The following is a 12,862-nucleotide window of genomic DNA, read 5'->3' as shown; positions in this document are numbered from 1 at the left end:
GTAAATAATTTTTAAAATATATACCTTGTTTTTTATGTTGCAGATTAATAATCCCTAGAAACAGGTGGATAATTTCTACCTTATGGATAATACCTATCACAATAATAGTTACTTCCCTTCTACTATAAAAGTCTCACAATTTTTCCTAAAGCCAGAGTCCTCTTAGTTCCCAAACATCTGCCCCAACAGAAGCCAAGCCCTGGGCTGGCAGCTGCCTCTCCAATGCTCCTTCTGCTTTTCGTTATGATTTCCAATGAGTCAACAGGAAGGTATTCTGAGTAAAGAAGAAATAGAGGCCTTTAGACAGGACTTTCCTCCACCCACAACACCAAAAAATACAGTTCTTGCCAAAGGATCCGAGGCAATTTCCAATCCAATTTGCCACTCCTGTCTGCATGAGGTCATTATGTAAAAAACAAGCAACTGGGAAGAAGACATGCCTTTCTAGGCGGAATCACAAGCAAATCCCAGGTTATGAACATGAAAGCCAAACCAGAACTCTCTGGCCTCCCCAAAGTCACCGTATTCAACTACATCACCTCTGCTGCAACCGCTCCCCCTTCCAAGGAAATCATCTTACCGAGCGAGAGTTAGATCAAAAAAGTTAAACATACACATTTATCACAGATACCTATAAAAATCACTTAGCTAAGATTTTACATTTGCTATATTTAAGATTTTACTTTAAGTAATCTCTGCACCCACTGTGGGGCTCCAACCCACGACCCCAAATTCAAGAGTTGCACGCTCCACCGACTGAGCCAGCCAGGCACCCCTATGTTTACTACATTTCTTATTAGCATGAATAACTCTTTCACCATTCAACAAACATTTAACAGCTACTTATGTACGTCCATCACTATCTTTAGCTCTTCAGTAAATAAAACAAGTATAAAACGAAGTAAAAAAAATAAAAGAGTCCAACACCAGTTAGACACAAAGCTACGGGACAAATCAGAGAACGGTCCTCACACAGAGTGGCAGGCAAAAGACTCTGCAGTAAGTGGGCAGGCTTGCCCATCAGACAGGTAGGCAATTAACACCTGTGGGAACCAGCTGACTTAATGGTGGACTTCAATGTCGCCCCTTCTGTGCCTATAGAGGTCAACAGCACTACTGTCGAGTTGGGCTTAGAACCCCACAGATAGTCACGAGGCCAGCAGACAAGCGATACTAATTCATTTTTTCCCCTCTTCAAAATAAAAATAATGTCCATCTCGCAGTAATGTTGTGTGTAAAGTACTTAATTACAGGCAGTTACTGCCGCTGTCATTATTTTTAGAAGCAGTGGTACTGCAGCACAAACTTGCCAGGCCTGGGCACTTGCCAGAACTGAAATCGGCTCTGCCACTCACTAGACGGGCAAGTCAGCCTCTCCAAGCTTTGCTTTCTTTTCTGTTAAATGCAGATAAGAATAAGCACCTCTTTAAGAAGAGCTAATCACACGAATCAGCTAATCAGCTAATGCATACCAAGTGCTTAGCACAGCGACTCGCATATAAGTGCTCAATACACGGTATTGATAATGACGGTGAAGAGGCAGAGGAACATGATGATCTCGGGGCAGACAGGACAATGTTCTTCATCTTTTTTTTTTAATGTCTATTTACTTATTTTGAGAGAAGAGAGACAGAGCTCGGACAGGGGAGGGGCAGAGAGAGGCAGAGAATCCCAAGCAGGCACTGCACTGTCAGTGCAGAGTCCGACGTGGGGCTCGACCAAAGGAGCCACAAAATTGTGACCTGAGCGGAGATCAAGAGTTGGAGGTCTAACCGAATAAGCCACTCAGATGCCCCAGACAGAAAATATTTTATATCATGATGTCCTGGCAAATTGCAGGCTTGAGTTTTGGGTTGGTTTTGTTTTTTGGGGTTTTTTTTTTTGGGGGGGGGGAGAGGGGGGTGTTTGTTTCCCTTTAACCGTTGTAACCCTATTTGAAGTATTTGAAGTATTGAGATTTCTATAATAAAATGCCTTATTGGAAAATAACAATTCTTCCCAACATAGAATTTTAAGAAAAAATTTCAAAACAACATTCAAGCTTAAGCAAGCAAACTTTCTCTTCAAAATAAAACATTAACCAGATCTTTCATTTATATGTTTAAGATTTTTGATTCATGTTCTGTCAAAGCACAGGGATCAATCGGAATAGCAGGAGCTCATCTCGAAGAAAAACCAAGCGGCACAGTCCTGACTGGATCAGGTGGGACACAGAACTTGTGCACTCGAGTGTCACTTTACTCAGTTTGCTCAAAGATATGGTCTCTAAGCAACCAGGTCCCAAATTTTAAACAAACAGTCCCAGTCATATGAATCACTTCCGAATGGTCTCACTTTGCCTACCAGCACTTTCTTACACAAATACTTCCTGCGAGGGGTTTATTTAGCAGTCTCAATTGGAAATAACCAGAAGCCATCAAATACCACATGGCTTAAAAATGTTCAGAATAGGTCCTGCTACCAACAGATATCCCCAAATCGCTAAACTGTGAAGCAGAAGAAATTCTGCAGAAATCAGAGATTGGTCATCATGCAAAGCCAGAAAATTAAATTCCTAGAACATGCCAACTTAGGCCCCCAAATACATTTTTACTATTCTTTCATTGGGAACATTAAAATACACAAACACGATTGTTACTCTGACTCTAAGACTAGAAGAAATAAATGCCAAATTCAGTCAAATAAATAGCCCACTTAGCCCAATTAGACTTTCCCAATCTTGATGGGGGGGAGGGGGGCAATCTATACAGTTAGCTGGTCTCTTAACACTGGTTTCCTGTGGTCACACCCACTCTGAGACTTACTGAAAATAAGGGGAACTGGTAAAGTATTCAACCCAACTCTTGGCTCCAACCTCCTTTTTTCCACCTGAAAAGAATGCTATATGTGTCACACTATTCTCCATGAACTAGAGACCATTAAATCTATTAACAAGAATAGAGAGGGAAAAGGAGTGAACAGCCCAAAATGAAAACTGCAATAAGACAAAGAAACTACCATTAACAGAACCAAAGGGGAAAAAACCAAGACAGTAGAAAAATCCAGTAAATCAAAAGATAGATGCGGGACACATATCTAGTCCTGATTTAACATAAACAGACAAAATGTAGAATAGCCATAAAACAAACTACAGAGATCTAACCTACCAACAGGTACCCCAAGACGGAACTAATGAGTCAGAACTAATTATTAGAGGTACAACTCCTTAGAGCTAAAACAAACACAACACAAAACAAAAACAAACAAACCAGAAAGATAATATAAATCAAGAGTCTCCACATTACAGGCAAAATTACTAAGCCAACATCAACTCTAATATATAACTCAAGGAAACTTTAAGAAAGAAGAACTCCACAAGTTTCAAATCATGGAAAATCGTGAGGCAAAAACAAAACAGAAAAAAGTCATTTGTCATGGAGCTAAAATCAAGCCAGCTTTAGAGGTTTCTAAGTTCTACACATTTTCTCAAGAAAAATGAAATATAGTTTACCATAAGAGTGTAGAAATAGAACTGTACTTAATTTAATATTTGACAAAGTAGACATTGATTGCTAACAGGTTGTAAAAAAATTATTTTTAGGTGACAGAATAATTTAGGGGCTCCTGGGTGACTCAGTTGGTTAAGCACCCAGCTTCAGCTCAGGTCATGATCTCGAGGTTTGTGGGTTCCAGCCCCGCATGGGGCTCTGTGCTAACAGCTGGGAGCCTGAAGCCTGCTTCAGATTCTGTATCTCCCCTCTCTCTCTGCTCCTCCCTCGCCTGTGTGAGCTCGTGCTCTCTCTCGTTCTCAAAAATAAGTATTTTTGGGGGCGCCTGGGTGGCTCAGTCGGTTAAGCGTCCGACTTCGGCTCAGGTCACAACCTCATGGTTTGTGGGTTGGAGCCCCACGTCAGGCTCTGTGCTGACAGCTAGGAGCCTGGAGCCTGCTTCGGATTCTGTGTCTCCCTCTCTCTCTGACCTTCCCCATTCATGCTGTGTCTCAAAAATAAATAAACATTTAAAAAAAAAATTTTTAATAAAAAAAAGATAAGTATTTTTTAAAAAGGCAACAAGAGGGATTTTTTTTTTTAATGACAGAATAATTTGCATAAAATTTATTTATTTTGAGTGTGAGGGTGTGAGCAGGGGAAGGGCAGAGAGAGAGGGGCAGAGAGAGAGGGGGAGAGAGGGGAGGAAGGGAGGAAGGGAGGAAGGGAGGAAGGGAGAAAGAGAGAGAGAGAGAGAGAGAGAGAGAGAATCCCAAGCAGACTCGTGTTATCAGCACAGAGCCCAATGAGGGGCCCGATTTCACGAGCCCATGACCCATCAGATCATGAGCCTAAATCAAGAGTCAGATGCTTAACCGACTGAGCCATCCAGGCACCCCTAAAATGACAGAATAATTTACAAACACCATGAGATTTAAAGACTTAGATTCCCAACAAAAATTAAGCATTAAATTGAAAAAAGCTAACAATATAAGACTTCACATTTTAGCAAGGCTTTGGAGAATTTGAACTATGGCTTTGAATTGATCAAAGAAATTGCAAAGAGAAAGATTAACATTTGAATTGCATAAAATTGAAAACTTCTGTACAGGGGCACCTGGCTGGCTCAGTCAGTATTGTGCGTGACTCTTGATCTCATGGTTGTAGATTTGAGCCCCACGTTGAATGTGGAGATTACTTAAAAATAAAATCTTAAAGAAATGTAACAAAATGAAAAAAAAAAACTTCTGTACAGTGAAAAACCAAAATGGCAAATCAAGAGAAAATATTGGTAGCAAATACAACAGGAGGTTGACCATATTATAAGAGAGCTTATGAAAGTTAACATCATGACTCTATTAGACAACCTCACCCACAATGTGAATAAATTTAAAAAAAATTTTTTTTAACGTTTATTTATTTTTGAGACAGAGAGAGACAGAGCATGAACAGGGGAGGGTCAGACAGAGAGGGAGACACAGAATCTGAAACAGGCTCCAGGCTCTGAGCAGTCAGCACAGAGCCCGATGCGGGGCTCGAACTCACGGACTGTGAGATCGTGACCTGAGCTGAAGTTGGCCGCTTAACCGACTGAGCCACCCAGGCGCCCCAAAATAAAATTGATAAACAAGTACATGGGAAAAATGTTTAAACTTTCCAGCAATCAAAGCAATATCATTTTAAACTGGAATAAGCCTAAATAAATTATGGATGTTATGTAACCACTGAAAATAGTAATTAAGACAACGATATAGCAATTAAAAGATCTAAATTTGTGAATACAACTATCTAAAAATTATCTACAACTTTTCCTTTTACTCAGGCCCTTTCTTTTTTCTTTATTATAAAATTCATGATCATTGTGAAAAGCATTTTAAATCTACCGAAGAGCACTAAAATAAAAAGGAAACGTCTTGGGGTGCCTGGGTGGCTTAGTCAGTTAAGTGTCTCTTGGTTTTGGCTCAGGTCATGATCTCACCATTGGTGGGTTCAAGCCCCGAGTTCAAGCCTGCTCTTCCTCCCTCTCTCTCAAATAAATAAACATTTAATGGGAAAAAAAAAAAAAAAAGAAAAGAAAAAGTCTTCTCACACCCTCCACCCCGACTCCCTAGACGTATCTTCTTATTTGAGTTTCCTGTGAAACACAAGCTTAAATCTGAAGTGAAAAAACTAAGGCTACAAACCTTTAGGACTTTGAAAGTGCCCAGAAAATTCTCCAGAAAAGTTTACTAATGCCTCATCACCTTTATGTTAAATCTGCTTTTGCCCCAAGGGCCAGGATAAAGAATACATTTACCCAGTGCCCACTGCATTTCAGCCACTATGCCAGGCACTTAGCCCTCACAGCACCTCCAGAAGATGCGGAGTATCTCCATTCTGCAAAGCACAAATTTAGGCTCACTCCCTCAAGTTAAACAACTTGCTAAACCAGAATCAGAAATCACACCTGCCAAAACTGAAAATCCTCTCTTTTCACTTCGCATATCCCACTTCGCATATCCCAACAGCCAAGTTTTTTAAAACATTTCAGGTTTGTTTGTTTATTTTTTGTAATGTTTATTTTTGAGAGAGAAAGAGAGAGACAGAGAGACAGAGTGTTAGTGGGGGAGGGGCAGAGAGAGAAGAGACACAGAATCCAAAGCAGACTGAGCTGTCAGCACAGAGCCCGTCACGGGGCTTGAACTCACAAACCATGAGATCATGACCTGAGCTGAAGTCTGGACGCTTAACAGACTGAGCCACCCAGGTGCCCCAAATGTTTCAGGTTTTTTAAATGTCTGTTTTAATTAATTATAAGTATTATGAGATTACTCCTAATACTTATAATTACTCAGTATTATGAGTAGTATGACTTTTCTTAGTACCAACGATAGCTGACTGCCTAATACATACCAGATTACTCTCCATATTTCTTCATTGTAAATTTTGCTGAGTGTCTCAGCTACACCACAGGGTAAAAAGCAGTAAAACGCTTTTCTGACCACAGTAGGAACTAATCCTTCCGTTTGTGCAAAAGGCACTCTTAGCTTGAACAACTTTAATAAAGGCACTTTTAAATGCAACCAACTTCTTACCTCTGAGTCTATCCAAGGCAGGTGCACCAAGGTAAGTTTCAGAAAATAGAAGTGAGGTTTTCCATCTGTATCATCATTTTCAGAGTTAAGACTAAATCCCACCCCATACTTCACCTTGCTAATTATGAATACATGAATGTACCCGGCTTGTAGTCCCAATGTGCCATTAAGTAGCTATATCTATGTGACCCTCTGACTCACACAGGGTCTCATGAGGCAATTAAATTAGTTTTCTCATCTGTAAAAGGAAAACATAGGTCAACCTCCTAAAAAATGAAGGGATATTCCTCCATCTGAGAATCGTAGAGGCTGAAGGGTAAGGTGTTGTTCTTCTGAATCCCCTCACCTACCCGTTTTTTTTTTCTTGCCTAATCTTAAATATCTTTAACTTGCTTTCATGATCATGGTGTGCCAGCCTGGATATATCCAGATGTTACTGAATTCTGCTTGCATGTAGAGATCTAAAGAGCCCATCCTAGAAAATGTTCAATGCCAACAACAAAGTCATCTGCACAAAAGAGAATCTGTTCTCAAGAACTGATTTTTTTCCAAGACACTGTTTCAATTCCCCTAAATTACAGAAGGAAGAGTGCCTGTTTAGTGCCATGCTCTTGTTAACAATGCAAAGTCTCTGCCAGTCTCCAACCAGCCAGAGCCCTGCTTTCCCTTCTACATGGGGCTGGGGGTGTGCTGGGGGGGGGGGGGGGGGGGTAATGCCCTGCCCCTTCAGGTAGCGTATGGACACAGCAAGAGAAAGGTGGCCCATGACAGGTCTTGAAAGGGCATTACAGCAAGCCTCTGAAAGAAGGGACCCTTAACCTTCGACCCCAGAGAGTGCTGGGATTAACTTTCTTCCTGTGACCTTTAAACTAACTGAATTTTCTCCTGTTTCCATTTATACATTCTCCTCACTGCAGACTACACGTCCTGCCCGGCCTGATATGTTCTCTTCCTGGGTCTGTTCACGTGAACATTCTGATCCTTCTCTGTATCACTTTCTCCTCTCCAAGACCTGAGCGCCTAGTGTAGCTCACATATTTACACTTCGCCTCTCTCAACTAAGTGAAAATGCTAGTCGTCTCTACCATACAGCTATTCCACAGACCAAACAAATGTGAAGACAATCAGAACAGGCAAAAAGATCAAAATAAACCCACATTTTGGGGCGCCTGGGTGGCTCAGTCGGTTAAGCGTCCGACTTCAGCTCGGGTCATGATCTCACAGTCTGTGAGTTCGAGCCCCGCGTCGGGCTCTGTGCTGACAGCTCAGAGCCTGGAGCCTGCTTCCCATTCCGTGTCTCCCTCTCTCTCTGCCCCTCCCCTGCTCATGCTCTGTCTCTGTCTCAAAAATAAATAAAAACATCAAAACTTTTTTAAAAAATAAAAATTAAAAAATAAACCCACACTTCAAGTCCTTGGTCTGCTCTGCAGCTCGTAACAAAAAGCCCTGACTCCTCAGATATTTCATTAAAATAGTGACTTAATTTCCATATTAAAGCTACTCTCCAAAAAATAGGGGAAAGCAGAATCTATTTTCTTATTCCCAATCACTCTAGGTGCACACTTTCACGGAATCACTCCTAAATTTTCCCACTCAACCTTTCAGGGAAACATAAACCCACAGCACACCCTCATTTCTCTACAAACACCCCTGCACTCACTGTCTCCACACATCGTCTTCACCCTCTCTACACAATCTCCTCTCTTCCCAGGGAAGAGCTCTGTTACAGGTACGGGAGAAAATGGAGTGCCCTGGGATACACAATGGAGCCACTGTACTTGAAGGTGGAGCTTCCAGGGGGAGGAGTATCAGTACTAGAAATAGAACCGAAGAGGGAAACCTTTTCTCTCCTGGATCTCTCTGACCTTTCTTCCTGGACTTGGAAGGGGTGTAAATTCCAGACCCTGGGGCTCCTCCAACTCAGGAGGGGTGGAGGTGATGAAGGAAACAGGATGGGGGCCGATCCAAAAAGGCAAACTGGGCTTGCGCTAGAGGGGAAAGTGGGGCGCCAACAGCACACGGGGACAGCCCAGCTCACCAGGGTAGAAAACACAACGGGAGCTAAAGCCCCAGCTACGACGGGAGAGCATGTGATTTGTCCGTGGTTTACCTCAAACACTTTTTAAGGGTGGCAGCAGCCGCTTCATACGGCCAGTAGGGATCCCAGTCTTCTATTCTCTGCAGGGCACCCCAGGCTTCTTCCTAGCCCCCTCTGGTAGTAAAATCTAAATACACGCTCCCAACTTGATTTTCTGATCAAAGCTTTCAACAACAACCACCACCGCATCCTGGGATTGCCTCCCTAAAATAAATCAGGCACGTTTCCGCGATGCCAGGCCAAAAGGACAATACGCCACTATTATACCCTCCCTTATAACCCAAAGCATAAAAAATAACGAGTATCACCAATGCCTCACTTCCTCGGTCACTTCCTAAGTATGCAAAAGTAGCCAACTAAAAAACACTGCAGGTGATCATGGATGTTAAAGGAAATGGGCTACTTTTCTATTCTGGAAAAAACACCTCAGAGGGACACCTGAGTGGCTCAGTCGGTTAAACGTCCGACTCTGGATCTCAGGGTTGAGGGAAAACTCCCAACAGAAAAGAACGGCCCTAGAGCAGATGGAAATGAGCACACAGAATACGCAAAGAAGGAAATGTGATAGGAAGCACCATTCTCGTCAGGCTATCATAACGCAGAGCTCTAAAACTATTTTAAATCTTGCTTCTCAACTAAGGAGGAGCCTATCAGAACCACCAGAACCATTTAAAATATATAGGTATAGGGGCGCCTGGTGGCTCGGTCGGTTGAGTGTCCGACTCTTGATTTTGGCTCAGGTCATGATCTCGCAGTTCATGGGTTCGAGCCCTGCATCAGGCTCTGTGCTATCAGTGCAGAGCCTGCTTGGGATTCTTTCTCTCCCTCTCTCTCTCTGCCCCCACCCCACGCTCACTGCTCGCTCTCTCTCAAAAAATAAATAAACTTAAATAAGATATACAGGTATCTGGACCTTCCAGACCTACAGAATCAGAGTCTCTATGGTAAGGCCGAGATATCTGTATTTTTAAGTTCCCCGGGTGACCTAATGCACACACTTGGTTGAGAACCACTGTACGACTGCCTTTCAAAAAACTAATCTTCAGTCAAGAAAACTACAAGTAGGGGCGCCTGGGTGGCGCAGTCGGTTAAGCGTCCGACTTCAGCCAGGTCACGATCTCGCGGTCTGTGAGTTCGAGCCCCGCGTCAGGCTCTGGGCTGATGGCTCGGAGCCTGGAGCCTGTTTCCGATTCTGTGTGTCTCCCTCTCTCTCTGCCCCTTCCCCGTTCATGCTCTGTCTCTCTCTGTCCCAAAAATAAATAAAAAACGTTAAAAAAAAAAAAATTAAAAAAAAAAAAAAAAAGAAAACTACAAGTAGACCATGCAGACTCAGGCTTCAGCTTCCTCACTGACATGAAATGGTTAAAGTGGAAGAAGCGTTGAACTAGAGTAGCGGTGGCAAGGGAGTGGAAGCCAAGACGCTCTGTAAAAAGGGAATTTTACTGTGGAAACCCAAGTTTAAAACAAAAGCAGAACTGCCTCGGATGGAGGAAGGAAGGGAGTTGGGGTTCTTCCCTCTCATCCCCAGGTCACCGCAACAGAGACACAGGATGGCCTCTCATTCCAGCTGCGGCTTTCAAATTCTTTGACTTTCCAAAACTAGATCTAGTCCACAGTTTAAGTAACAGGGACCTAATCTTTGTTTTCCATGGGGCCCTTGCACACTTCATATGAGAAACATCCCCTTTTCTTTTTTGTTTTAGGTTTATTTATTTTGAGAGAGAGAGAGCAAGCGAGCAAGCAGGGCAGGGGCAGAGAGGATCTCAAGGAGCCTCCACACTCAGCTTAGAGCTGATGTGGGGCTCTATCTCGGGACCGAGATCATGACCTGAGCCGAAATCAAGAGTGGGTCCTTTAACCGACGGAGCCACCGGGCGCCCCTCCTCTTTTCTAATCACATATTCACTTCCTGCTGTCTAACCTTCTATTTAGAAAAACAAGTGTTATTATCATTCTCCCCACCTAAATCACCACTAACCGCCCCCCTGTACCCAGTCTAAGGGAAGAGGTTTAAGCTCAGCAAAGAAGCCTGGATTCAAGGCATCAGAATGCTGTTAGAGAGTCCCAGGGACGGAAGCAGGAAAACAGAACCAGGGAGGGGCACAAAAGGGACCATGTCTTTCAAGAGGAAAAGGAAAAGAGCTGAAAGGCTAACACTTGTAACTTCAGGAACACATGGATGTTTGTTGTGTTGTTCTCTGGACTTTCCTAAAAGTGTTTTAAGAGCCTCGGAATTAACAAAACAAAAATACTCTTGTTTGTTAACACTACTGAAACATCCTTGATTTTCACTGGACTTTGATCACAAATACCTTTCATTACCCCCTGCTGGCCTTTTCCACCAAAGCTCACACGTACGAAACAAGATCTGTAATTATATCTACCTGCCCTGGGGCCTTGCAAAGGAATACCAGCACCAAAACAAAACTGAACCACTGGTAGCAAATAGACACTCTCAGAGTAAGACCACCAGGTGTCCCAGCATCTGAAAAGGGAAAACCGCCCTTAGACGTTCACTTCCCAAAAAATGCAGAGGATGGTGACTCCGGCAAACTTTGAACACTGCCCAACCGGTGGACCTTTCCCCAGAGTCCTACCAAGAGGAAAATGAATCCAATTCGTATATAAATCAAAACCAGTGAAACACCAGGCTAAGAACTTTAAACTTCAAAAAGTGCGGTTTCAAAAAAACCCAAAATGCTATTTCTGGGCCGCCTGGCTGGCTCAATCATAAAGCCTGTGATGCTTGATCTCAGGGTCCTGAGTTCAAGCCCCGTGTTGGGTGTGGAGCCTACTTAAAAAGACACACGCAAAAGAAAAGTTTGGGGGAAAAAACCCCCACAAACTGCTATTCTCCCCTACAGCTCGTAGTGCCCCAAAACATGCACGATACGCATAAAACCAAACACAGATCTGGGAATTTTTCAGAATACATAAGCGCCCATCAGAGTTTCACGATAAGCTGCTATCGAGGCCACTTGTTCCCGCGAATAAATACCCTACCTATACTTATTCCTTCAAACTACCAGCCTCCGACAGTCACACCTAGGACATATTCAAAGAGATCTTTATCTGTGTTCACATCACAACAGCTCCCTTCTCTGCAGCCGGCCAATCGTTACCTCTTTGCTTCTTCCAAATGACAAAGGTACTCATAAGCCACATTCTGACGTCTCCTTTCGTCCATCTCCTCTGCAGTGAGTCTCTCATTATCCAGGACGGCTAAAACATGAAAGGAAGAATGTAAACACAAGAATCTGTAACCTTTCTGACAGATAAAAGAAAGCCACGGCATCAAATTCCTGTTAGTCACCTGGCAGGTCAGGGTAACCTGTGGACGTGTGGATGGCCAGATGCACTACAAGGACTTTCCTAAAACAGGAACTAGGGGGTTTCAACTACATTCGTCTTACCCTTTTGTTAAAAGTGTCATCATACAGACTTGTACGAAATTTTAGTACAAGTTTGTTGAAACTTGACAAATACTGAGTTGAGATTTTGGCCCAACTCTGTTCTGGTCTATCTACCAGACTCTCTCCCAATACAGAGCTGAGAGTGTTGTTTTTCCCTTGTTTATTAATAACCCAAGGCAGCAGTCATTGAGAACTAAGTGGCGGTAATTATGTGCAACGCCTTACATGCATTCTCTCACGGAAGTCCCACAACAATGCTCTGATTATCACTCCCATTTTACAGATGAGGAAACTGAGGCCGGGTGCTCTTAGCTCTACCGCTAATAAGCGGTTGCCGGGCCTGGATTCCAACCCAGGCAGTCTGTCTCAAATCTGCCAACTTCATGGGCACCCGGGGTATGGCATCGACTCCTGACTCCTTGGGATGGCATTCAAGGCCTTTTCCAATTTGGCCCCAACTACTTCTGGAAACTCTTCTCCCTCTCCCCACCACTGTGTGCCCTACCCGCTCAGCCCCCACCACTCCCGGCCCTTGGTGCTCTTTCCCCCAGCCTTGTCTCTGACCCCACGCTGCCCAACGTCACGCAGCATCCGCCAGAGCTCCGTTCACGTGTCACTACCTGCGTTCTTACTGCCTTCCCCCCACCCCTCCGCCACATCCACCTTCCTGCTTTTGCCCGGCTGGCTCAGCATCTCTTATCTTTCTTACACCTCACTATCATTAGCTCGTACACCTGTCCTTCTCTGATTGAGACGCTCTTGGCAGCCAGGGCCTGCTCTTACTAATTTCACAAACGTGACACAATCCCT

The 12,862-nt window shown here is 43.5% G+C and overlaps 1 protein-coding gene across 1 annotated transcript in view; it reads right to left on the bottom strand.

Moving 5' to 3' along the window:
- The window catches only part of IQGAP1 (IQ motif containing GTPase activating protein 1), a 103,990-nt gene that overhangs the window by 90,185 nt on the left and 943 nt on the right, over positions 1 to 12,862 (bottom strand). The window contains exon 2 of the mRNA XM_058736496.1: positions 11,762 to 11,861. Within this exon, the coding sequence (XP_058592479.1) occupies positions 11,762 to 11,861 (100 nt within the window). The remainder of the gene's footprint in view (positions 1 to 11,761; positions 11,862 to 12,862) is intronic.

Source organism: Neofelis nebulosa, chromosome 7, assembly GCF_028018385.1.
Source record: "Neofelis nebulosa isolate mNeoNeb1 chromosome 7, mNeoNeb1.pri, whole genome shotgun sequence".
Lineage (NCBI taxonomy): Eukaryota > Metazoa > Chordata > Mammalia > Carnivora > Felidae > Neofelis > Neofelis nebulosa.
The sequence above is the reverse complement of the archived record's forward strand: the minus strand, read 5'-3'. Positions and strand labels throughout refer to the sequence as shown.